Source organism: Hypanus sabinus, chromosome 27 (genome assembly GCF_030144855.1).
Source record: "Hypanus sabinus isolate sHypSab1 chromosome 27, sHypSab1.hap1, whole genome shotgun sequence".
Classification (NCBI taxonomy): Eukaryota; Metazoa; Chordata; class Chondrichthyes; order Myliobatiformes; family Dasyatidae; genus Hypanus; species Hypanus sabinus.
This window is the reverse complement of record NC_082732.1, coordinates 41,217,451-41,245,108: the sequence shown is the minus strand read 5'-3', so window position 1 is coordinate 41,245,108 and position 27,658 is coordinate 41,217,451. Positions and strand designations below refer to the sequence as shown.

At 43.8% G+C, this 27,658-nt stretch overlaps 1 protein-coding gene across 14 annotated transcripts in view; it reads right to left on the bottom strand.

Moving 5' to 3' along the window:
* Nucleotides 1–27,658, bottom strand: part of samd11 (sterile alpha motif domain containing 11) — a 347,655-nt gene that overhangs the window by 171,073 nt on the left and 148,924 nt on the right. For 12 of the 14 annotated variants that reach the window (XM_059952307.1, XM_059952313.1, XM_059952312.1 and 9 more), the window contains one exon: nt 10,641–10,724. The exons of the other annotated variants lie outside the window; for them this stretch is intronic. In XM_059952307.1, coding sequence (XP_059808290.1) covers nt 10,641–10,724 — 84 coding nt within the window. The remainder of the gene's footprint in view (nt 1–10,640; nt 10,725–27,658) is intronic. 14 annotated transcript variants of the gene reach the window in all.

Below are 27,658 nucleotides of genomic sequence, written 5' to 3'. Positions count from 1 at the left end.
AATTTTAAAAGTGTGGCGGTTTAAAGTAAGGCTATTACAGTGCCAGCGACCTGGGTACAATTCCCACCACTGTCAGGAGTTTGTATGTTCTCCCTAGGAGTGCAAGGATTTCTCCCAGCTGCTCCAGTTTGCTCATACATTCCAAAGATGTACGGGTTAGCAGGTTAATAGGTCACATGGGTGTACTTGGGTGGCATGGTTTTGTTGATCCAGAAAGGCCTGTTACTGTGTCGTATCTTTAAATAATATATATATAAATAATTAAATAAAATAAGTCTTTAAACTTAGCCTTGTGTTTGAGCCTCAATATATGGACTCTCTAACTTCCTTGGGATCTGCTGTATTCAAGAGTCAGCTTGTGCTGCTGAATCTCAAGGGGTTTTTGCCCAGAAGTCAGTTTCGACAAGCCTGTTTATCAAAAGCGTGAAATATTATGTGATCATCCACTAAGGCCTCATAGGCAGTCTAATGGGTCATTTCAGGGTGAACTAGAAAAGAAAAATCTCTTAGCCACTTTCCCCAAAGTTCTCCTGAGGATTCGCTGGGGAACCTACAATGGCCAGAGTTGACCTATAAACTGCAGCTTCCCAAAGGTAAACCAAGGTTAAAATGTGTGTCGCTCTGGTAACACTCCAGGGCCTGAGTCAGCTGAAGCTCAGTTGAGGCCTGGATCAAGCAGATGACAAGCTTAGACAGATAAGTCTTGCTTATCGGCATGCACAGGGAGGAAACACAAGAAAAAATCTTCATTAATCACATCCTTAGCTGTCAATACCTTCATCCGAGTCAAAGCAAAATATAATGACGTCAATAATAACTGTTCAGATCCGTCCACTGGGGGATGAGGTGATTAGCCACAAGCCAAGGCTGTTTGGATTCCTGAGAGGAGGGGCGGATTGTGGCATCTGGAGGGGAGGAGGAGACAGCACAAAACCCAGAGGAAAGAGGGGACAGAAGAACACAGGAAGACACTGAGCTAGAAAGTGGACCAATGATTCTGTAGAGAATCGTGAGATCTGTCAAACAATGTGCCAGGGGCAAACGGACATCTGTAAATGCGCACAGAACTCCAAAAGGTACAAGAGACAACACAGTACCATAGCGGTCAGAGTAACATAATTACTGCGCCAGCAACCGGGGTTCAATTCCACTGCTGTCTGTAAGGAGGTTGTATGTTGTCCACATGACCTTGTGGGTTTCCTCCTGGTGCTCTGATTTCCTCCCACATTCAAAGACGTACCGTGTTAATTGGTCACGATGCACGATGGGTGTAATTGGGTGGTACAGGCTGGGAGGGCCTGTTACTGTGCCGGGGGGGGGTGTGTGTGTGTGTGTGTGTGTGTGTGTGTGTGTACACGTACGTGGACTGGAGGACTCTTGATCAAAACCCGAAACATTGATTATTTATACCCCTCCATAGATGCTCCTGGCCTCACTGAGTTCCTCCACCATTTTCCCATAAGATATAGCAGCAGAATTAGGCCTTTTGGCCCATCGAGTCTGCTCCACCATTTCAACATGGCTGCTCCATTTCCCTCTCAGCCCCAGTCTCCTGCCTTCCCCCCATATCCCTCCCTTCATGCTCTGACCTATCAAGAACCTATTAAACTCTACCTCAAATATGCCCAATGACTTGGCTTCCACAGCCCCCTGTGGCAATGAATTCCACAGATCCACCACTCTCTGGCTAAAGAAATTCTTCATCATCTCCATTCTAAATGTATGTATAAGCCTGATTTGTGTGTCTTGAGTAATGCAAACTTGTTCAAAGTTCAAAGAAAAATTATTATCAAAGTATGTATATGACACCATATGTTACCTTGAGATTCATTTTCTTGCAGACATTCACAGTAGATCAAAGAAATATAACAGAATCAATGAAAAATTACAAAGACTGACAACTATTGTGCAAAAGACAAAATGTGCAAATAAAAAAAGGCAAAGTTAGTGTCTGATTGCTAACAGTGGTCCTGTTGACAATGATCCTGTGAAACAGGACTGTTTGCCCACTCACCTGGTCTCACCCATCACCTGCCAGCTTGTACACCTCCCCTCCCCTTACCTTCTTAATTCTGGCTTCTAAGCCCTTCCTTTCTAGCCCTGATTAAGGGTCTCAGCCCAAAACATCAACTGTTTGTTCTCCTCCATAGATGCTACCTGACCAGCTGAGCTCTTCCAGCATTTTATGTGGGTTACTCAAGATTTCCAACATCTGCAGAATCTCATGTTTAAGGGGTGTGTGTGTGTGAGTGTGTGTGTGTGTGTGTGTGTCTGTGTGTGTGTGTGTGTGTGTGGCAATGTTATTCCACACTCCAGCTATGTCCAGGCCAGTTCTGTCCAATCCTGAGTCCAGGGAATAGGTGCACTTCATCTCTGGCCCCCTAGCTTCACCGAAACCTAGCTGGCTCTCTTCACTTGAAAGGGATCGCTCGCATTCTCCTTTTGTTTCTTTGGATCCTTTTAATCATTGTTTTGTTTTTCCAATGATTTATGAACATCTCCAACGATCAGTGGTAAATCTCAGCGCTTCAGGGACAGTTTCTTCCCCTCTGCCATCAGATTCCAAATGAACAATTAAACTACCTATGCTACCTCGCAATTTTATTTTCCTCCTCTCTTTATGCAGTGCTTATTTTAATTTAGTTTGATTTGATCTTTTTTTTTAAATTTAGAGATACAGAACGGAACAGGGACTTCTGACCCTTCGAGCTGCGTGGGCCAGCAACCCCCGATTTAACCCTAGCCTAATCTGGAGACAATTTACAATGACCAATTGACCTCTTATCCAGTACATTATTGGGATGTACGAGGAAACTGGAGGACCCGTAGAAAATTCCAGAGGGAGGACAGATGACGTTGGAACTGAACTCGAACTTCGATGCCCTGAGTGTTGTGCTAACTGCTACTGCATAGCATACTGCTTATGTATACTTTTTAATTGCAATTTATAGTTCTTGAAAATTTATAATGCATTGCTGTGTACTGTTACCACAGAACAACAAATTTCACAACAGATAGTATGCCAGTGATATTCAACCCAATTCTGATTTGGGTTCAGAAATGACGAAAAGGCACAAACTGTCAAAAGGACATCAGGGCGGTCCATGAGTGGGGCCTCATTTCCATCAGCCAATCAGCACCAGTCACTGTGCAATCCGCCCTGTTCTTTCTATCAGCTGGCCTCTATAAAAACATTCAAAGTACAAAACACATTTACTATCAAGGTAAGTAGGTTCATTTTCTTGCAGGCATCCATTGGAAAATAGAGACATACAACCGAATCCACAAAAACAACATATATCAAAGTCTGAAGTACAAAGTGTGCATGCTTTATACAACCTTAAGATTTGTCTCCTTACAGGCAGCCACAAAACAAAGAAACCTAATGGAATCCATTATATGAAGACCATCAAACACCCAGTGTGCAGAAAAAAAAATCAAATTGTGCAAACGATGAAGTAAGCAAATAACATTCAGAGCTGAAGTTGGCGATAGTGAGTCCAGAGCCACAAAGCCAGTTACAGCCGATTTGGGAGCCCGCTAGCTGCAGACCACAGCCTCACTTCAAGGTAGAAATGAGTAAACCTCGCTGAGCAGCGAGCTGAATCAGCAATGATGACAACAGACACATTGCCACCAGGAAATCCATGTGAAGGTCTCAAGGACTACACAAAGAGCATTCTGCTGAGGGACTTGACTCGACAATCACGGGTTTGACCTTTGGCCCTGGGCTTCTGGACTCTCACGACCTCTAACCTCCTCCTGACCGTGTCTCTAACATCTCCTGCTCTGTCCCCCTTCGTGAGGTCATGGGAGGTGAGGTTATGAACCTCTGGCTGACATTTCTCTGCCAAGTTCTGTTCCTGAGGCCTCCTGATAATTGCTGGCATGCAGCCTGATCAATTTATTGGTGGTTAGAGGCAATGGTGAGGTCAGAAATGGAGTCAAGAGTGCCCATGTGAAGAGGCACAGGACAGAACAGGCCTTTCCAGCCCACCCAGCAACCCACCCACTTAACACCAGCCTAATTACAGAACAATTTACAATGACCAATTAACCTACTAACTGGTACACCTTCGAACAGTGGGAGGAAACCAGAGCACCCAGAGGATACGCGTGTACTCACGTGAAGGATGTACAAGCTTCTTAAGGAGGACGTTGTAACTGAACTCCAAACTCACATGCCCTTGTTCTGGCTGCTACGCTATTCATGTCTTCAACATCTTCACTCCAGGGGGCACTTACTGCCCCTCTGACTGTGATAAAATCACCTCATTCTTGGTTCTCGGCGGGCTGGGCCCTTGGGCAATTAGGCCAACTATACAGAACCCTATTAGTGGTGAAGAGTCCCCACACAACGGTATCAATGAGTTTCTGATTCTCTGTAACTGGAACACCTTACCCTGCATGGCTAATTGTTTTCCCTTGTCCGACTTCAATACACTGCGTAATGAATTGATTATATGCACGGTTTGCAGGACAAGTTATCAACTGTAATTTGGTGCATCACACTATGGTAGCAGTAGCATAGCACTATTATATCTCAGAGTGTCAAGGTTCAGAGTTCAATTCAGGTGTCCTCTGTAAGAAATTTGTACGTTCTTCCCATGTGTGCATAGGTTTCCTCTGGGTGCTCTGGTTTCCACCTACAGTTGATAGATGTACCAATTAGTAGATTAATTGGTCATTGTAAATTGTCCTGTGATTAGACTAGGGTTAAATCAGGGGTTGATGGCGGTGCTGTTTGAATGGCCTAGTCTGTGCTGTATCACTGAATAAATAGCTAAAGCCACTTCCAGTTCATATTTTCTCAGCTATTACACAGAGTATGATGAACTATTTTACCAATTCCTCCCTGGTAAGGCATTGTCTTTTAACAGCCTGTGAGAGATGGTGGAATTTCCATTCCAGTAAGGTTTATAACTTAATTTCTTCCTGTTCATCTCTCTTGCCCTTAGTCCTGGGGCCTTCTGAGCAGAGAGGCAGAAATCTCCTCACAGGAGCTAATTATTGTGGACTTCTGTGCAGTGTAAACACAGTGAATTCTCTGTGTCTACACTGCACAGAGTGTAAACACAGAGAATCTACCATGGGCCGGGTGTTTGCGAAGTTTCACCTCAGGAAAGCTCTCTTTGTACAGACCTTGTGACTTTTACATTGACTTTCCAGTGACAACTCATCCATCGTTTTAGAGGCCGGCTGATGGAGGTAACAGGAAAGTTTGGGCAGTGGCTGGTCCAACAGTCACTCATATTTGTTCACGGTGGATGATGTGGACAACCCTGCTTTCTCTTCTTGAGACACAGTTAGCATAATAATTTATAACACTAGTGATGGGGTTCAATTCCCAGCACTGCCTGTAAGGCATTTATACATTCTCCCCATGACTGCGTGGGTTTCCTCCAAGTGCTCCAGTTTCCTCCCACGTTCCTAAAGACTTACAGGTTCGGGTTAGTAAGTTGTGGGCATGCGATGCCAGTGATGGAAGAATGGCAACATCAGCGGGCTGCCCTCAGCACATCCTCAAACTGTGTTGGTTGCTGATGCAAACGACACACTTCACGGTTTGCTTCAAGGTACTTGTGGCAAACAAAGCTAATTTTAAAATCTTTAATCCAACTGATGCCAGGGGTTGCTGTCACAAGGATTTGGGCTAGATTCTCTGATGAAACAAGGTGAACTTTATGACAAGATCACCCTCCATTTTGTCAGGGAGACTTTGTTGACGATACGTTCCCTTAATACCCTCCTTCTCCATCATGCCTTGCAAGAGGGTTGTGCCTTTTCCGACCCTGGTACACAGATCAACAGTGGAAAACCAAAGTGCTGTGCTTCACCATGCTTACTGTAAGAATTCCACCCACTAAACTGTGCCAGTCTGGACTAAGTTGAGGCTCAGTGGAGAGGAACACCTGTAAGGAAAAGAGGCAAGTTCCAGTAACTGGGGAAAGAGAATCTCAGTGACAGAGCGGACACCACACTATCTAGTATCAGGTCAAGGCTGCCACCAACACTTGTCAGAGGAAAAGGGTTCGTGAAGGGAACCAAACCAATGGTTTTATTCTGCAGTACTTGGTTGGAGGAAATTTCAGTACATCCAGATCTCTAAGGTGAAGTGTGTAAAGAGTGGGGAAAGCATGAGCTGTGAAGGTCCCTCATTCGTTCATTATCTGCCCTGTCATCTGATATGCGCGATCAAGGCTTTTCCCTAACCACGATTGCTCTTGGCAAATTTTATTATTTTGCCACTGCCGTCTTCTGGGAATGTCTTCACAAGATGGTTGACCTAGCCGTTTATCAGTACTCTTCAGACATTGTCAGTGGTCACATAACCAGGACTTGTGATATGCACCAGCTACTCAGACGATCGTCCACCTCCTGCTCCCATGGCTTCATGCGACCCTGATCCAGGGGGTGGGGAATTAAGCAGGTGCCACATCATACCCGAGGGTGACCTGCAGCCAAGCAAAGGGAAGGAGCACCTTGCATCTCCTTTGGTAGAGATGTATCTCACCCCACCACCCATTGTATCTTCAGCTCTGTTATTTGATGAGGTTTCTCCTGTCCCATTTTTGTGCAGGTTTTAGAAAAAGAAACTCAGAATTTTCTAATCAGTGGACATCCATCCAGGAATATCCAGGAACAGTTATCTTGAACCAGAGGGAATAACCCCAACACTGACCTGTTCACACATCCTGTGGACTCACTTTCAAGTACTCTTCATCTTATATTCTCATTATTTATTGTTTTTTATTATTGTATTTGTATTTTGCTGTCTTTTGCACATTGGTTGTTTGTCCATCTTGTGTGTGGTCTGTCACTAATTCTATTGCCTTTCTTTGTATTTTCTCTGAATCCCCACAAGAAAATGAATCTCTGGCTTGTATGGACTATGATAATAAATTTACTTTTAACTATTTTTTGAACTTTGAACATCTCCCTCAGTCTATTCTGATCTTTTTATATCAATATCCATCTATCTACATTAAAATCTAGCTTCAGTACAACATTGTCTCCTAACCCTTTCATCAATTCACCAGCATTACTGTGGCAGATCTCCTGCGATGTGGTTCCAGAATTTCATTTGGAGCTTGAGGAGATATGGTATGTCACTGAAGACACTAGCAAATTTCTCTAGATGTACTGTGGAGAGCATTCGAACTGGTTGCATCCCCATCTGATACGGAGGGGTCACAGCACAGGATGAGAAACAGCTGCAGAAAGTTGCAAACTGTGCCAGCTCCATCATGGGCACTCGCCTCCCCAGCATCGAGGACACCTTCAAAAATCAATTCCTCAAGAAGGCAGAATCCATCAATAAGGACACTCACACTCAGGACATGCCCTCTTTTCAATGCTACCATCAGGGAGGTGGTACAGGAGCCTAAAGACCCACACACAATGTTTTAGGAACAGCTTCTTCCCCTCCGCCATCAGATTTCTGAATGGACAATGAACCCATGGGCACCATCTCAGTATCTTGTTCGCTTTTTGCACGACTTATTTACTTTATTGTTTTTTCATTGTTTGGACAGTTTTTTTTTTGCACATTGGGTGTTTAACAGTCCTCTTTTGTAATGGGTTCTATTTGGTTGCTTTGTCTTGTAGCTGTCTAAAATAAAAACAAATATCAAGTTGTATGTTGAATACATAAATGATAACATAAGAACATAAGAAATAGGAGCAGGAGTCGGCCATCTTGCCCGTCGAGCCTGCTCCGCCATTCAATAAGATCATGGCTGATCTGGCCATGGACTCATCTCCACCTAGCTGCCTACTCCCATAACCTTTAATTCCTCTAATGTGCAAAAATCTATCCAACCTCATCTTAAATATATTTACTGAGGAAGCCTCCATCACTTCATTGGGCAGAGAATTCCACAGATTCACCACTCCCTGGGAAAAGTAGTTCCTCCTCATCTCCATCCTAAATCTACTCCCCCAGATCTTAAGTCTATGTCCCTTAGTTCTAGTCTTGCCTACCAGTGGAAACAACTTTCCTGCCTCTATTTTATCTATCCTTTTCATAATTTTATATGTTTCTATAAGATCTCCCCTCATTCTTCTGAACTCCAGCAAGTACAGTCCCAGGTGACTCAATCTCTCCTCATGGTCTAACCCCTTCATCTCTGGAATCAACTTGGTGAACAACCTCTGCACCACCTCCAAAGCCAGTATATCCTTCCTCAAAGTAAGGAGACCACTCTGCACACAGTACTCCAGCTGTGGTCTCACCAGTACCCTGAACAGTTGCAGCATAACATCCCTGCTCTTAAATTCAATCCCTCTAGCAATGAAGGCCAACATTCCATTTGCTTTCTTGATAGCCTGCTGCACCTGCAAACCAACCTTTTGTGAATCACGCACAAGAACTCCCAAGTCCCTCTGCAAAGCAGGATGCTGCAATGTTTTACCATTTAAATAATAATCTGATCTTCCATTTTTCTTTCCAAAGTGGATGACCTCGTGATAATAAATGTACTTTGAACTTGAACTTCTTAATATAACTCATAGTTTTTATGTGCTGTACTACAGCCACAAAGCAACAAATTTTATGACATACGTCAGTAATAATTCTGAACGTGATTCTGAAATGGAGAATACTGTCTGATTAGTTAGTGGAGGATAGGGAAGGGATGAGGGCAATCATTTTGCCTGGTGTGAGGTACAAAAGTTAGATAGGTTACATACAGTAAAAAGGTTGAGGATTCAAAGTTCAAAGTAAATTTATGACCAAATTACATATATGTCACCATGAACAACCCTGAGATTCATTTCTTTACAGGCATTCACAGTAGAACAGAGAAATAAAATGTAATCAATAAAAAACTGCACACACGGTCTGACAAACAATTAATCTGTAAAAGGCAAATAAGCAAAAATAAGTAATTAGGAAACAAACAAACTGAGAACATGAGCTGTGGAGCCATTGAAAGTGAGCCCATAGGTTGTGGGATCAGTTCAGAGTTGAGGTGAGTGAAGTTATGCAAGCTGGTTCAGGAGCTGGATGGGTGAGGGGTAATAACTGTTCCTGAACCTGGTGGTGTAGGACCTAAGGCCCCTGTACCTCTTTCCTGATGTCAGGAGAGAGAAAAGACCTTGGGGTGTATGGTGGGGGTCCTTGATGATAGATGCATGCATTTGACCTCAGCGTGCAGGTATTTTTTTCTCCCTGGGATTGGTTGCTTTCATATAGCCCCACATTTACTCTCACGTGCAGCGCTCCTTGTAGCTCAGTGGCGGGGAGGACTTTACGGTCAGAATACTGTCAAATGGACATGAATAGAAGTTTGTCAAAGTTTTAAGTGCCATGTTCCACCCCAGGCCAAGACTCCAGTGGAATTGAGATGAGGTGTCCTTATCTATTTTCTTGATTCTATAGAAAAGACACCAGACTACTTCTCTGAGAGCCAAGCAATCAAAACAATATTTCTCCCCTACGCAACACCAATACAGAATGTTGTCAGATCATTATCATACTGCTAATTGTAGAAGTTTGAGTTTTGCATACACTCCGTCACATTTCTTCCTTTATAACCATTCCAATTCTGATAAAAGTTCATCAACCTTAACTGTTAATCCACGTTTCTTTCTCTGCAAACTCTGCCTGACCTGCTGTGTACTTTGTGCACTTTTATGCTAACGAATTCCAGACTTCCAGCATCTGGGGTACTTTGCTTTTTCTCCAGAAGTGCATCAGCTGGCTGAAGAGGTAGCTGCACAACCCTGAAGCGAATGCGAAGGGTTTTAGAGGAACACAAGTCTTCCTGTTAATTCACTTGTACCTTCTGTGGCATACTATTATTCAACATAATGTGCCTAAAATCTTATGTAGCAAGAACCAGAATTGGCTTTACAACTTATCAGAACATCTTACAAATAAAATTGGATGGTTTTAAAGCCTTTTTTTCCCTCATGACTGTCTTGGTTTGCTTTTTGTATCTCTATAACAGTGCACAATATCAGGCCCAGGGCCATTTACAAATAAACAGTCATAGAGCACTACAGCACAGAAAGAGTCCCTTCAGCCCATCCGGTCAGCTCCGAACTATTAATCTGCCTAGTCCCATCGAACTGCACTCAGACCATAGCCATCCATACCACTCCCATCCATGTACGTATTCAAATTTCTCCTAAACATTGAAATCCAACCTGCATTCACTACTTCCACTGGCTGCTCATTCCATACTTACACACCCTCTGAGTGAAGTAGTTCCCCCTCATGTTCCCCATAAACATTTCACCTTTTACCTTTAACCCATGACCTCTAGTTCTAGTCTCACTGACCTCAGTGGAAAAAGCCTGCTTGCATTTACCCTATCCACATCCCTCATAATTTTGTGTACCTCTGTCGGATCTCCCCTCATTCTCCCATGCTCTATGAAAGTCCTAACCTCTTCAACTTCACCCGAGAGCTCAGGTCCCTGCCATCATCCTTTTCAATTTATATCTTGTAAGACATTCAACGTATATTAAGTGCTTCCACCAAGTCAATTATCGACAGTGTATTCCTGAAGCCAGGCTAACATAATGTTCCACCCACACACCCACCAGCTCAAGAGGGTGTAACACCTGACAACAATGGTATAAAGAAGCCACAGCATTTTAAGAATGGATGATAAGGGGGTTTAGACACTGACCTTTCACCTCTGGGATCGGGGTGCAAGGAAGTACAGATTGAAGGGTTGAAAATCTCCTCTCTCTGCTGGCCATAAGCGTCCAATCTGAAACGAGGTTGATCATTCTCAATGCAGTGCACACAAGCCACACAACACAATTAACCCCCAAGTTTGGCACTAACGAACATTTAGCAACATTTAATATTTTAGATGTTAGCAGGCGACAAAGGAAAACAGTCAGAGCAGTGGATCACTGCAGGGTAAAGAGCAGAGGGAGCTTTACCCCACACCCATGACCCAGAGCCATAAAATGGACAAAATATAACTACTTCATTGTCTGCACTTGATAAGCACAATAAAAACATGAAAGTGTTTTACAAACGTTAACTTACAGTATTGGGCTGGGCAAACACAAAAATAAAGACTTCTCTTTCCCACACTTTCTCATCTCTTCACCTGCCCATCACCTCCATTCAAGGCCCAAAACAGTCTTTCTAGGTAAGGCAACAGTTCACTTGCAAATCTGCTGGGGTTGTCTTTGTGTCTAGTGGTCCCAATGCAGCCTCCTCTACATTGGCAAGACCCTTTGTAAAATGGGGGATCAGTTCGTCAAGCACCTCTACACCATGTGCCACAAGCTGAACTTCTCAGTGGCCGAACATTTTAATTCCGATTCCCATCCCTGTTCCAACATGTTGCTCCATGGCCTCTTCTTGGGCTATGATGAGGCTACCATCAGCGTGGAGGAACAACACCTTGTATTCCATCTGGGTAGCCTCCAGCCTGATGGCATGAACATTGATCTCCCCTTCTGATCTAAAAAAAATCCCTTCCCCTCCCCTCTTCTTTTATTCCCCACTCTGGCCCCTTACCTCTTCTCACTTGCCTATCACCTCCCCCTGGTTACCTTCCTCCTTCCCATTCTCCTATGGTCCACTCTCCTCTCCTATGAGATTCCTTCCTCGCCACCCTTTACCTTTCCCACCCACTTGGCCTCACCTATCACATTCTAGCTTTTCCTCCTTCCCCTTCCACCACTTTATTTTGGCATCAACCCTCTTCCTTCCCAGTCCTGAAGAAAGATCTCAACCCGAAACATCAACGGTTTATTCTCTTCTGAAGATGCTGCCTGAATTGCTGAGTTCCTCCAGCATTTTGTGTAGGTTGCCTTTCCCTAAGTCCCCTCCTCCTTCCCTTTCTCCTATCAGATTCCTTCTTTAACTCTTTCACTTATCACCTTCCAACTTCTCACTTCATCCCCCTCCCTCACTCACCCACCTTCCCCCTCACCTGCTCTCACCTATCATCTGCCTTTCACCAGAGTGATGAATCTGTGGAATTTATTGCTAGGATGGCTGTGGAGGCCAAGACATTGGGTTCATATGTTCCTGATTGGTAAGGGTGTCAAAGGTTACAGGGAGAATGCAGAAGAATGGGGTTAAGAAGAATTTTAAAGATCAGCCATGATGGAATGGCAGAGCAAACTCAATGGGCGAAATGGCCCAATTCTGTTGTGGTCTATGGTCTGCCAACTTGTTTTCCTTCCCCTTTACCCCCTTCTTATTCTGGCTTCTTCCCCCTTCCTCTCCAGTCCTGATGAAGGGAGTTCACCCAAAATGTAGGTTGTTTGTTCCTCGCCAAACATCAATTGTTTATGTTGCCTGACCTGCTGAGTTCCTCCAACAGTTTGTGTGTGTTCCTCTGGATTTCCCGCATCTACAGAATCTCTTGCATTTAAAAATAAATGCTATCTACAATTTTCCAAGCCTCTACAATAAATTTAAGGGCAGGTTTAGGTAATTCCCAGTGAAACCAAAGCCAAATGGAATGGACCTGGCTAAATATATTATTCATGCACAGTAAAGACTACTACACTGGTCTATCACAATACAGTACAATAAAATGACAAAATAATATTATTCCCTTCACAACCCACATCTGCCTTTATTCTGTAGTTTATAAACTCAATGCTTTCAAAAGATCCATAGCTCCTAGATCAATAAATTTACTTTATTTTACGTTTTTTTGTTTAGAGAATCAGCACAGAACAAGCCCTTCCAGCAGTATTGCCCAGCAACCCATCTACTCACGCTAGTTTAATCATGGAATAATTTACAATGATCAATTAGCCTACTAACCGGTACGTCTTTGAGCTGTAGGAGCACTCGGAGGAAACCCATACATTCATAGAAAGGATGCACAAACTTCTCACAAACAGTGTCGGAATTGAACCCTGAACTCCAATGCCCTGAGCTGTAATTGCATCGCGCAAACCGCTATGCTACCATTGCACCCTGAGTTTCCCCTCACACTCTGTGAGAAAGGAAAGGGGGGGGGAACCTGGGGAAGTGATGGGTAGGTGAGGACAAAAGGAGGGGTAAGAGGAGACCTAGAATGGGGAATAGAATAAGAGAGGTATTTCTTTTTAGTGTTCGGATGGGAAACAGCTTTTTCTCCCAGGCTATAAAACTACTGAACTTTGTAACATCACCCAGGTATGAAGCACCAGTACTGTTATACACTTCACATTTTAATAAAATTCACCTTATTATATGTTAATTTAAGTGTGGTAATATTACCTTGTGTTGCGTGTGAGTTATATGTATTGTGGTGTGTACCTGGATCTGGAGGAACGTAGCTTCATTTGGCAGAATACATGTATATGGCTGAATGACAATAGATTTGAACTTAAACTCAGCACCCTAATAATACCTTCTTTTACATAAGGTACCATGGACTTACAGCAGGACACAATACCACATCTCACAGTTCTGAGATCACCCAATGTCATGGATGTGGCTTAATGGCCACTTTATCAGGTACCTCCTGTTTGTAATAAAATGGTCACTGAGTGTATGTTCGTAATCTCCTGCTACTGTGGCTCATTCACTTCGAGGTTCAACATATTGTATGTTCAGAGATGCTCTTCTGTAAACAACAGTTGTAACAAGTGGTCATTTGAGCCACTGTCGTCTTCTTGTCACCTTGATCCAGTCTGACCATTCCCCTTCGATTTCTCTCAGTAACAAGGTATTTTTGCCCACAGAACTGCCACCCACTGATGTTTTTTTTCCATTTTTTGCACCATTCTCTGGAACGCTGTGTGTGAAAACTGTAGGAGATCAGCAGTTTCTGAGGTACTCAACCCGCCCTGTCTGGCACCAACAATCATCCCAATCAAGGTCACAAAGTCGTTTCTTCCCCGTTCTGATACTTATTCTGATCAACAACTGAACCTCTTGACCATGTTTTTAATGCACTGAGTTGCTGCCACATGATTGGCTGATTAGATATTTGCATTAGCCAGCAGATGTACAGGTGTACTTCTCCATCGTGCCTATTTAAATGTCAGCCTAAATGACACTTAAATGCAGCCTTGTGCCTGATAAAGGAGATCCAGTGCCTTTGGCTTGTTTCAACAGGCTGCAACCAGCGTGCAGCCAATAAAAAGAAAGGAGGTGTAAGTGGAGCAGCCATTGTGTGAGTGGGCCAGTGCTGGAGTGGCTAGGCTTTGACTCAACAGACTCAGGCGAGCACAGGCAGAGGTTCGAAGTTAAGTACATTTCCAGTGAGTTTTACTTTTTGTTTGTACACAGCCGCTCTGCTGAGAATGGACCCAGAGGTAGTGGTAGGTTCTTTGCAGGAGATGTGGAATCCAGGGAGACCTCCAGTCTCCTTGATAACTACGTCTAAATGATGTGCACCAAGCTACAGCTCCTAAGAGACTGCGTTACGGCCTTTGCGTATGGCCTTTCAGATGGGGGACTGAGGATACAGAGAAGGTTTACAAGGATAATGGCAGAGATGTGGGAGTCACGTGCCAGACAAGGATACTTATAATGGGTCTCTTTTAACAAAGCACTAGTGGGACATAGGGGATGGGGTGGGCTAGGTGGATGGCCTTTGGGAGGAGATAAGTAAGAGCTATGGAGTAGTCACCCCTAAATTCCAGGAGGTAGGTACCCGGATAACTGCCAGGAGAGGGAAAGGGACTGGACAGCCAGTGAAGCATACCTCTGTGGCGGATTCCCTCAGTAACACACCACTTTAGATAATTCTGGGGGGAAATGACCTACCAAGGAGAAGTCACAGCTAGCATACCTCTAGCCCCGAGGCTCAGAAGGGAAGGAGGTAGAAGAGGAGTGCAGTAATGATAGAGGATGTCATAAATATAGGATCAGAAAGCTGATTCTGTGGGTATGAAAGAGAATCCCAGATGGTACGTTGTATCCCAGGTGCCAGGGTCAGGGATCGGATCCAACCCACAGCATTCTAAAGGGGGAGGGTGAACGGCCAGAAGTCACACTGCATATTGGTAGCAGTGACATTCTGTAGGTAGGAAAAGGGAGGAGATCCTGAAGTGAGATGATAGGGAGTTTGGCAGAAAGCTGGAAAGCAGGACCTCTGTTGGCAGTAATCTCTGGATTGCTGCCTGCACCATGTGCCAGTGAGGGTTAAGAATAGGATGATATGACAGATGAATGCGCGGCTGAAGAATTTGTGCATGGGGCAGGGTTTCAGATTTCATTAGGATCTCTTCTGGGGAAGCTATAACCTGCACAAAAAGGACAGGATACACCCAAACCTAAGGGGGAACCAATATCCTCGTGGTCAGGTTTGCTGGAGCTGCAGGGGGAGGGTTTAAACTAATTTAGAAGACGGATGGGAATGGGAGTGATAGGGCAGGATTCCCTAAAGGTTAAATTGCAGGGGGAGTCAACAGTAAGGAAGGCAATACAATGTTAGCATTCACTTCGAGAGAACTAGAATAGAAGAACAAGGATGTAACGCTGAGACTTTATAAGTCACTGGTCAGACCGCATTTGGAGTATTGTGAGCAGCTGGGCCTCTTATCTAAGATATGCTGGCATTGGAGAGGTTCACTAGAATGATCCCAGGGATGAAAGAGTTAACAAAGGAGGAGTGTTTGTTGGCTCTGGGCCTTGTGGTGAACTACATATACCTGTCTGGACACGCCCCCTGCTGACTGCTCCTGTGGCTCCTCCCACAGACCCCTGTATAAAGGCGATTGAGGCCTGAGTCCGGCCTCTCAGTCTCCAGGATGTAGGATGGTGGTCACTCACTGCTTGTTCCTTCTTCCAGTCAATAAAAGCCGATATCTCGCCTTACGTCTCAGAGTAAGTTATTGATGGTGCATCAGGCCTGTACTTGCTGGAGTCCAGAAGAATCGTGTGGGGATTGCATTGAAACCATTCAAATACAGAAAAGCCTAAGTAGAGTGGATGTTTCCTTTAGTGGAGGAGTCTTGGACCAATCTCAGAACTGAGGGATGTCCATTTAGAACAGAGATGAGGAAAAATTTCTTTAGCCAGAGTGTGGTGAATCTGTGGAACTCATTGCCACAGATTGCTGTGCAGGCCAAGTCATTGGGTATATTTAAGGCAGAGGTTCTTCATATATCAGGGCATCCAAGGTTACAGGGAGAAGGCAGAAGAATGGGGTTGAGAAGGATAATAAATCAATCCATGACAAAATGATGATGAAGACTCAATGGGCTGAATGGCCTGGTTCTGCTCCGATGTCTTAAGGTCTTATTCCACCAACTTCTCTGGCAGTGTGTTCCAGATATCAACCCACTCTCCGCCCAGCAACCCACCTATTTAACCCTATCACAGGACAACTTACCAAGCAAATGACCAAGTAACCAGTACATCATTGAACTGTGGGAGGAAACTGGAGCACCCATCGCAAACCCATGTACTCACAGGAAGAACATCTAAAATTCTTACACGGTATCAGAATTGAACTTCGAACTCTGACGCACCAAGCTGTAATAGCATTGCATCAACCATGACGCTGATGTGACATCCAAAGTCCTTGCTCTCACCTCAAACCTTGGTCTCCATGCTTATGGTACCCCAATCAGAGGAAACATATTTTAGGTACCTATACCTCTCTGGTATCGGGTCTTGGGCTGAAACTGTTTATTACCCTCCGTTGATGCTTCCTAACCTACTGAGCTCCTCCAGCACCTTTGTGGTGACTTACAGAGCATAAGAACACAAAGAAACAGGAACAGGAGTAAGCCACTTGGCCTATCACCCTTTCCTACCACTACTTTATCATTTCCTGTCAGAGTCACCTTATGTACAGACACTCCTGTGCCTGGCATCAGTTTATGGACATACAATCAATGCATATAAGCTAATCTTATGTGTTTATTTTGTTTTTTTATTATTGTTGTCTTTATTGCATTTTTGTTTATGCTGTATCGGATCAGGAGTTAATCAATTTTGTTCCCCTTTACACTTGCGTACTGGAAATGACATTAAACAATCTTGAATCATGAATGCTGGGAAAGAAAATTCTATAACTTTAAATATACAACCCTTTATCTTGTACCTCTGTATTTTAACAATGCAGCATGGCAGTGTAGTAGTTAACGTAATGCTTTGCAGCACTAACTCCAAGATCGGAGTTCAACTCCCACCTCTGTCTGTGATGAGTTGGTACATTATCCCCTTGACAGTGTGGGTTTCCTCCGGGCGCTCTGGTTTCCTCCCTCATTCCAAAGGTGTACAGGTTAGGGTCAGTGTGTTCTGGCCACGCTACAATGGCGTTGGAAACAAGGCTGCGCTCGCAGGCTGCTCCCTGCACATCCTTGATGCAAAAGACACACTACACTCTGTAAATGTGACAAACAAAACTCATCTGTAATCTTTAATCTTTGAGACTTGACCACTAATGGAAAAATCTCAACAGCTACACCGTAAAGCCCCCTGTTAAGTAGGAAAAATAGGAATCCCCTTTTGTTGATATGTTACACTAAACCTCCCACAGTTGAGGGCTGGTTTGAAACCAGCCTGGAAACTACCTTACAGCCCAGGAGTTCAGAGAGCATCTGCTCTACACCAACCTAAAACTAGGCTCCACTCTCAGTCAAAGTGACACTGCTGACATGTGGAGGCAGCCATGAGCAGTTCACGTGACCACAAGAACTCTCGCTAGCTGAATCTGTGAGCGTGTTACATAAGCACCATTATCTACATGAAGTATTGTTTCCACAGCAGTGACGTGGCGAGTTCAGGAGTCAAGAGATGACCAACAGGCCCAGTAAGTGCCTAATGGGGCCTCTTGAACGTTAGAAGTGATTCACCAAAGTGCGTGCATCCAAGGCTCCAATCAGGACCTCGTCCTAATGGTACATCCCCTTAGGTTAATTGACTTGCAGAGAGAATTTCAGCCCATTTAGAATCAGCTAATTATAAACCAAAGGGCTTATGAGATCAACAACTACCTATTGCTTTTGCCATGAGTATTTCAACAAGAGAACATGCTTAGATACATACTATGGATATTGTCATACCTCAACTCCATTTTATCCCTCTTGGTTCAGTCCCTTCCCACCTATTTCCTCGACACTTCTCATGTTCTCAAACTTTCCGTTCCATTGCTCTGACCACCTCATTTTCACCATGGACGTCCTGTCACTATACATGTCTATTCCCCCACAAGAAGGTCTTAAAGCTCTCTGCTTCTTTCTCAATAAAAGAACCAACCAGTTCCCCTCCACCACCAGCCTCCTCCATCAGGCAGAACCGGTGCTCACCCTCAACAAATTTCCTTAGGTTCCTCCTACTTTCTCCAGACTGGAGGGGTAACTGTGGGCATCCACATGGACCCTAAATATGCTTGCCGTTTTGTTGACCTTGTCGTACAGTCCATGTTCCAAGCCTTCCCCAACTCCTCCTCCACTACATTGACAACTACATTGGTGCTGCTTCCTGAACCCATGCTGAGCTTGGCCATTTTATCGACTTTGCCTCTAAATTCCACCCTGTCTAAATTCACCTGGTCCATTTCTGACACCTCCTTCCCTTTTCTCAATCTCTCTGACTACATCCCTGGTGACAAACTGCCAACTGACATCTTTTATAAACCTACCAATTCTCAGTTTGTCTTGGCTATACTTCTTCCACCCTGTCACCTGTAAAAATGCTATTCCCTTTTCTCAGTTCTTTTGCCTCTACCACATCTATTTCCTTTTCAGGACATCAGAGATGTCTTCCTTCTTCAAAGAACAGAGTCTCCCTCCTCCAACATTGACACTGCCCTGACTCGCATCTCCTCTATTTCCCAAATGTCCATGGTCACCCCATCTTCCTGCTACCTTAAGAGCTCCTCTTCTCTTTACCTACCACCCATGAGCCTCCGCCATCTCAAAATGGATCCTACTACCAAATATATCTTTAGCTCCCCCCTCTGCTTTCCGCAAGGATTGCTCCCTCCGTGATTCCCTTGTCCATTTGTCCCTCCCCACTAATCTCCCTGGCAGTTATTCCTACAAACAGCCTAAGTATAACAACTGCCCCTTCACCTCCTCCCTCACCTTCATTCAGGGCCCCAAATAGTCCTTCCAGATGAGGCAACACTTCAGATGAGAAACTGCTGGGGTCATCTATGGTTCCGCTGTTCCTTATGAGGCTCCTCTATAACGGTGAGACCCAACATAATTCAGGGGACCGCTTTGTTGAGCATCTCTGCTCCATCGGAAAAAATGGACCTTCTTGTTGGCCAAACATTTTAATTCCAATTCCCATTCTGACATGCTGGCTCATGGCCTCTTACCTCTTCTCACCCCACATGACTTCACCTATCACCTTTCAACTATCCTCCTTCCCCTCCACCACACCCATTTATTCTGACATCTTTCCTTTTACTTTCCAGGCCTGAAACATCAACTATTTAATTTCTAGAGGTGCTTCAGACCTGCTGAGCTCCTCCAGCATTTTATGCGTGTTGCTGTGAACGTAAGATATAATTTAAATTCCTTTGCACATTGATGATTTGCCATTCTTTGTTTGTCTGTAGTTTTTTGTTAATTCTGTTGTATTTCTATGTTCTACTGAGAATGCCTGCAAGAAATTGAATCTCAGGGTTGCACCGTGTGACGTACACTCAGCGGCCACTTTAGTTACCTCCTGTACCTACAAACGTAATAAAGTGGCCAGTGAGTGTATGTTCATGGTCTTCTGCTGCTGTAGCCCATCCACTTTAAGGTTCAACGCGTTGTGCATTCAGAGATGCTCTTCTGCACACCACATGTGGTTATTTTATTTACTGTCTGCTTCCTGTCAGCTTGAACCAGCCTGGCCACTCCCCTCTGACCACTCTCAATAACAAGGTGCTTTTGCCCTCAGAGATGCCATTCAGTGGATGTCCTTTTGTTTTTCCAAGTCTCACTCAACCTCACGTCGGGATTTCGAGGAAACAAAAGCACTCAGGGGAAGCTCACAGAGTGACGAGCGAATGTGCCCACTCAACATGGGCAGCACCAGGACTGATTGTAGTCTGGCCTTATCCTGGCAAAATGTTCACCTGAAATCCCAGCTCTGGCCTTCTCTCCACCCTGGTGCCTGGCCAGCTAACTGTTTCCAACTGTAGACGCTTTACCTTACGGTGAGAGTTTGACTTGGCATGAAATGACGAACATCACCTTCAGTGAGAGTCATAAAGCGTGATAGCACAGAAACAGGCCCTTCAGTCCATCAAGTCTAGGCCAACCCAATCTAGTCCATCTACCTGCACCCAGACCCTAGCCCTCCATAGCTCTCCCATCCATAAACCTATCCAAACTTCTCTTAAATATTACATCCACCATTTCTGCTGGCAGTTCATTCCACACCCTCACCACAAGAGTTCCCCCTCATCATCCCCTTCAATATTTCACCTTTCACCCTAAACCTAGGACCTTGAGGTATTGTCTCACCCAACCTCCTTGGAAAAAGCCTGCATGTATTCACCCCATCTGCGATAGGTTCTTGATTTGTCAGGGCGTGAAAGGTCATGGGGAGAAGGCAGGAGAGTGGGGTTGAAAGGGAAATGGATCAGCCATGATAGAATGTTGGAAAAGACCTAATGGGCCAAAAATGACCTAATTCTGTTCCTATATCCTATGATCTATACTCCTCATAATTTTGTATTTCTACATCTCCCTTCATTCTTGTGCTCCAGGGAATGAAGTCCTCAAAACTCAGCACCATCCTTATAAATGTTCTCTGCCCTCTTTCAAAGCTGTCTTCATTCCCCTAGAGTAGAAGTCTATGGAATCCACAAACCCAGAGGTCTGTCACCAACTATATTTGCACCAGAGCCAGTTAAGACTTCTGACCTTTGATGGAACCTGGAAGTTGCAGAATAGGCGGGAACATTGGGAGCAGTGACAAGCCGTGGGCAGAACATGATCACGGGGCTTCATCATGGGAATTGGCTGCCACGTGACAGGGTCTGTGCTAACAAGATCTTGATGCTTAAGATGATGTGAAAGGTGCTACATAAATGCAAACACTCCTTTCAATGAGGGAAGGTTTTCTTCAGATCCACATGCAAACACCATCCACTACCTCACTATATTTACTGCAATATAATTGCTCTCCGTTTGCACTAGTTATTTAATTATATACATTTCTTATTATACATCCAGAGATACAGCATGGAACAGGCCCTTCTGGCCCAACAAGCCATGACGCCCACCTATTTAACCCTGGCCTAATCACAGGACAATTTACAATGACCAATTAACCTATCAATCAGTACATCTTTTGTCTGTGGGAGAAAACCAGAGCACCCAGAGGAAACCCACACAATCACAGGGACAATGTACAAGCTCCTTACAGACAGTGCTGAAATTGAATTTTGAATTGCAGTGCCCTGAGTTCCAAGAGCATTGTGATATCTGCTACACTACTGTGCAACCCCAAATGTAATTTATAGTAATTGTTTTATGTGTCGCACTGAACTGCTGATGCAAAACAACTAATTTCATGATGTTTGTCAGTGATAATAAACCGGATTCTGAACTAAACTGTCACTGAAGTTAAGACCGATGTGGAAGATTCCTACCCATTTTAAATCGGATACCAGCCTTTCCTCTATGTTATTCCTGTATTGTTTTTTGCTCCCCACACTGACAAACTGCATAGTCCATTCAGAAAGCATCTGAGAATAACTCACTAATAAAGCTCTCCTTAAACCCTTGAGTGAATGTTCTGGCTGTAAATGCAGGGACAACCAAAACCAATGTCGTGACAACCTAATTTTTGCTCGTCACTGCTCAAGGATGACTACTTTGCAAATAATTCTTTTCTGTCTTGACAACCTCAGTATATTATCATTGCAGTTCCCGAGGAGAGCTGCAAAGGTTGTAGATCAAGATTACCAGCCTACGAATGCACAGGCTCCCTGACCACGATTCATTTCAAAACTGTAATAGGATAGAAGAGCTCATGTGGTTAATACTTCGGGATTTTCTGTTGGAAAATGAAGAGCAATTCGATATAATTGCACACATGTATATTGCTCAACTTACTGAAAACTCTTTCTTCTGCCAGTTAATCTACCGACAACATTTTGAAAGGTTATTTCCCTTAAAATAATAAACACAAACTTCGCCAAGGATGGTCCCAAGCCTGGCTGTGAAAGGAGGAAGGGTGGGCATGGGACGAGAAACCCCATCCCATAAAAAGCCAGAGCTACAGAAACACCAACAGAAGCTCCAAAGACCTCGTCCCTGGGACAGGAAGGATCTTTGTCTGGAAGACGTATGAAGTTGTATGGTGAAAGTGGGAGCCACAGGGCCAATCTCTCCGCCTGGGACAGAGAACTCTGGCGAGCCGCTGTCTGCAGCCTATACCCCAGAAGGGGTGATGGGCTTAGTCCAAAATATACACACACGAGATTCTGCAGATGCTGGAATTCCAGAGCAACACACACAAAATGCTGAAGGAACTCAACAGGTCAGGCAGCATCTGTGGAGACAGAATAAAAGTATTCCTTCCCATTCTCGCAAATTCTTATTCTGGCTTCTCCCCTCTTCCTTTCCAGAACTGGTGAAGGGTCTTTGCCCAAAATGTTGACTATTTATTCCCCTCTATAGATGCAGCCTGACCTGCCGAGTTACTCTAGCATTTTGTGTGTGTTGCTCCGCACTTCCAGCATCTGCAGAATGCCTTGTGTTTACTACTCTCCCCAGGTCTCAGCCAGCATCGCCCTGCTGTTTATGATTTCTTGTCTTTCCTTGATTCACGCTGGCTCCTTGCCATGTGCACATTCCTCATCACGAGCGAGGCTCTGTTGGTGACCCATGACTCATGTGCAGTGATCTGAGGACAGGTAAAGTGACTTCCAACCCTTATCAGGGTCCAGCAACACAGCTGAACATGCAATGAATCGCATGGAATGTAGGCTCATACCGCAAAGTTCAAAGTATATTTATTAGCCAACTACGTTTATGTCACCAAATACTACCCTGAGATACATTTTCTTGTAGGCATCCCCAGTAGAACAAAGAAATATGATATTTTCAATGAAAATCTGCACAAAAGCAATAACTGCCGAACAATCAATGTGCAAAAGGCGGCAAATTGTGCCAATACTAAAAAGATAGATAACAGATAGACAGACAAATAGACTTACAAGTAGTTAATTAATTAATACTAAGAACATGAGTTGTGGAGCCCTTGAAAGAGAGCCCATAGATTGTGGAATCAGTTCATTGATGAGGTGAGTGAAATTATCCACGCTGGTTCAGAAGCCTGATGTTTGTAGGGTTATAACTGTTCCTGAACAGTTGTGGTGTGGGACCGGTGTTCCGGTGCCTCCTTTCCCCTTCCCTCCCTCTTACACACCACCGTATGCTGGTACTAAACTCCGCTCATTCCCAACTCCTTGTACCAATCCTATTTTAGTTTTCCAAAATCACCATCGAGGTTAAAGAATGATTAAGCTTTACATGTCACGTGTACATCAAAACAATGAACTATACAGGGAAATGCACTGTTTGTGTCAACAACCAACACAGCCCGTAAATGTCGTCACGTTTCCAGTGCCAACATAGCATGCCTTCACTAACCCTATCCCATACGTCTTTGGAATGTGGGAGGAAACTGGAATGCCCGGAGGAAATCCATGTTGTCATGGGGAGAATGCACAAACTCCTTAAGGACAGTGGCAGGAATTGAACTCTGATCTTCCAATTGCTGCCGTTATAAATCGTTACACAACAGCTACACTACCGTGTCACCCTAACATTTTCTCCTCCCTTCTCCAACCGCTTCCAATCTCTCATCATTTAATGAATCCTGAAGAAGGGTGTGGGCCCAAAACATAGACTGTCTATTCATTTCCATAGATGCTGCCTATCCTGCTGAGCTCCTCCAGCATTTTGTGTGTTATTTGATAAACTCAATGTTTCTACTTTTGCTACCCACACGCATGACCCAAATGTTTCCACATCATCTTCCATCCATCATTTAATAAGCCTATATCTTTCATCTCATCCTCCTCACAGCCCCCAAGGACACCGAAACCAAGAGATCAACCCACAGATCATTTAGCTATCCACTTTTGTGATGCTTTGGCAATGTGCAAAAAGGCTCCCCTTGTTTCCTTAACAAAAACATGACACCTTGAGATTCATTTTCTTGCAGGTGTTCATAGTAAAAGGGAAGTAGAATCAATGAAGAACTCCATACAATCACAGGCCAATAAACAGGCAACGTGTAAACAAAAAAATAAATTAAAAATAGTAGGATATTGAGAACCTGAATTGTAATGTCTTTGAATGTCTGTAGTTTGTGAAATCCATTCAATGTTGAGGTGTGTGAAGTTATTTATGTTGGTTCAGGAGCCTGACAGTTGAACCTGGCGGTGTGAGACCTGAGGCTCCTGTTCTTCCTGCCCAATGGCAGCAGCGAGAAGAGAATCTGATCTGGATGCTGCTTTCTTGTGACAGTGCTCCTTGGAGATGTGCTCAATGGTGCTATATAAATGCAAGACCTCTTCAGAGGATTGTCTCCGAGACCGGCATTGTGTCTAATCCAGTTGTTGTAAAGATCCCAACCTGTAAACTGTATTCGGTGAAATGTAATTTCAGAGGACCTTTAGAATGGAGATGAGGAGAAATTTCTTCAGTCTGATGGTGACGATTCTGTTAAATTCATTGTCACAGATGGCTGTGGAGGTCAAGTCATTGGGTATATTTAAAGCAGCAGATGATAGGCTCTTGATTAGTAAGGATGCCAAAGGTTATAGGGAGAAGGCAGGAGAATGGAGATGAGGGCGTGAATAAGTCAGCCATGATGGAATGGCAGATCAGACTCAATGAGCCAAATTACCCAATTTAGCTCCTATGTATTATAATCTAAATGACCCAGAATATCAGCTCTATTCCCCCCTCTCTCTCTATCAGTACTGACTACTTGCCGTTTCAGTTTTCTGCCTTTATTTCAGTTTTCCAGTGGCTGCAGCTTTTTTTTTGCCATTATATTTAGCACTTGCATTTCAGATTTAATCAATAAAGACCAAAAGAAACCACCCCCGAAGGTCTACTTGGGGGAAAAAAAAGTCATCTTTTAATCTCACCAATGAGACGACACACAGGTAGTAAAAGTCACTCATGCAGAATTTACATTTATTTTGCTTTTAGAATGATCCATATGGCTTTCAACAATCCACAGATAAACCAATGGCCAATTCTACGTGTTGTGGGGGAAGTGGCATTCAGTGGCCAAGTGAGTATTGATGAATTCTAATAATGTATGTTTAAAGCACATGTTATTATTTTTATTTATTTAGCCATACAGCACAGAACGTGCCCTTCCAAGTCAACGGGCCTCACCACCCAGCAACCCTGATTTGATCCCAGCCTAATAATAGAGCAATGAACAAGGATTAATTAATGTACTAACCAGATCGTCGTCGGACTGCCAGAGGAAACCCATGCATTCCATGGGGAGAACATGCAAACTCATCACAGAGGGTGCCGGATCTGAACTCCAAACTACGATGCCCCCTTACCACCAACCATAATTCAATTCAGGCAGAAATTGACTGAAAACTGACTTTTAAAAAAAAAAATTTTACATTACTTTAGTGAACTCTAATTATAAATTGAAAAAAGAACATGCCAGAACTAAACCAAAATTAAAAACCAAAAACTTTTCAGGACACACAAAAGATTGAATCCAAAGCAACAAGCAATCTGCTGGAGGAACTCAGCAGGTTGAATAGTCAAGACCAATCGATTTACAATACATTGACAATCCTCTCCTCGCACAGACAGAATCTAGAATACTACAACACAGTAGAAGTCCTTAAAAGGCTCTTGCATAGGTACAGGGAGTGACTGGATTGTGTAACAACAAGGGATTGGTTTAATTAGGAGTTTTATTAGTTTGGTGCCTCATTGCAAATTTCTTTGCTGCACCGTTCCACACTCAATGGCCACTTTATTAGACATCTCCTATACCAAATAATGTAGCCACTGAGTGCATGTTCCTCTGCTGCTGTAGCCCATCTACTTCAAGGTTCAGCATGTTGTGCATTCAGAGATGCTCTTCTGCACACCACTGTAGTAACGTGTGGTTATTTGAGTTACTGTCACCTTCCTGTCAGCTTCAACCAGTCTAGCCATTCTCCTCTGACCTCTCTCATTAACAAGGTGTTTCTGCCCAGGACTGCCGCCCACTTGACCTGTTTTTATGTCTTTCGCACCATTCTCTCTAAACTCCAGAGACTGCTTGTGTGAAAATCCCAGGAAATCAGTAGCTTCTGAGATACTCAACATCATTCCATGGTCAAAGTCACTTAGATCGCACTTCCTTCCCCATTCTGACATTTAGTCTGAACAACAACTAAACCTCTTGACCATGTCTGCGTGCTTTTATGTATTGAATTGCTGCCTCACAATTGGCTGACTAGATATCTGCATTAACAAGCAGGTGGACCTAATAAAGTGGCCACTGAGTGTATTTAAACCAACACTCTGTGAATGTTAAGGGCACAGGTTGTAATGTCTAAGAGGTTTTGATTTGCAGAGCCTGCTGCTGGAACTCTGCCAAAGCAACAAAAAAAACTTTCACTGCCTTAAGGGGAATCATGTGCAAACAATTGTTTTCTTATAAAGTGATTCCTCATGTTCTCGTAAGCTGCTTCCAACCACAGGCCTAAGAATTGGACCAGAATTAAATAATCTAAAGTTTTGAAAAACTTTTTGCAGATGCAGAGTGGAGAGTATCCTGACAGCTTGCTCCTCTGTCTGGTATGGAAACAACAATGCCCAGGAATGGAAAAGTCCACAGGAAGTTGTGGATACAGCCCACGAGACCATAAGACATCGGAGCAGAATTTGTCCATTCAGTCCATCGAGACTGCTCTGCCATTCCATCCTGACCGACTTATTATCCCTCTTAACCACATTCTCCTGCCTTCTCCCTCTAACCTTTGACACCTTGACTAATCAAGAACTTATCAACCTCCACTTTAAATATACACAATGACTTGGCCTCCACAGTCATCTGCAGCAATGAATTCCACAGATTCACCACCCTCTGGCTGAAGAAATTTCCCCTCATCTCTGTTCTAAAGGAACATCTTTCTATTCTGAGGTTGTGCCTTCTGGTCCTAAACTGCCCTATAGGAATCATCCTCTCCAGCACAGATGATCTCTTAAATTATGAGGGGTAGATTGCAGGAAATATTTCCCCTCAACACAGGCAATTCAAACTAAAGGAAATGGAGTAAGAAGGTAGAAAGGAACAGAGGGGGATCGTTTTAACCCAGAAAGAGATGAGTCCCTGACCACAGAGCCTGAGACACTGGTGGATGAAAATTCTCTGATAGCATTTAAGAAGCGTCTAAACATGCCCTTGAGTCACCCAGGCATTGAAATGCTGGAAGATGGATGGATAGCCAACAGATCAGCATTGACATGTTGGGCCAAGTGGCCTGTTTCCACACTATATGACTCTCCGGTGATTCTTAGCATTACTGCTAGTCAGCAAAGCATGCTAAGAGAATTAAATAAATATAAAGTCTCATAAATCCACATTCTTCTGTTAAAACTCCAAACAAGAAGCTTAATGATTAATACAAGTCCTTAGTCCAAGAACATGAACATTGACAATGAACACTCCTTCCTTAAGAGATACACAATCACAAACACCTGAAATTCTGCAGATTCTGCAAAGCAACACCCACAAAACACTGGAGGAACCCAGCAGGTCAGGCAGCATCTATGG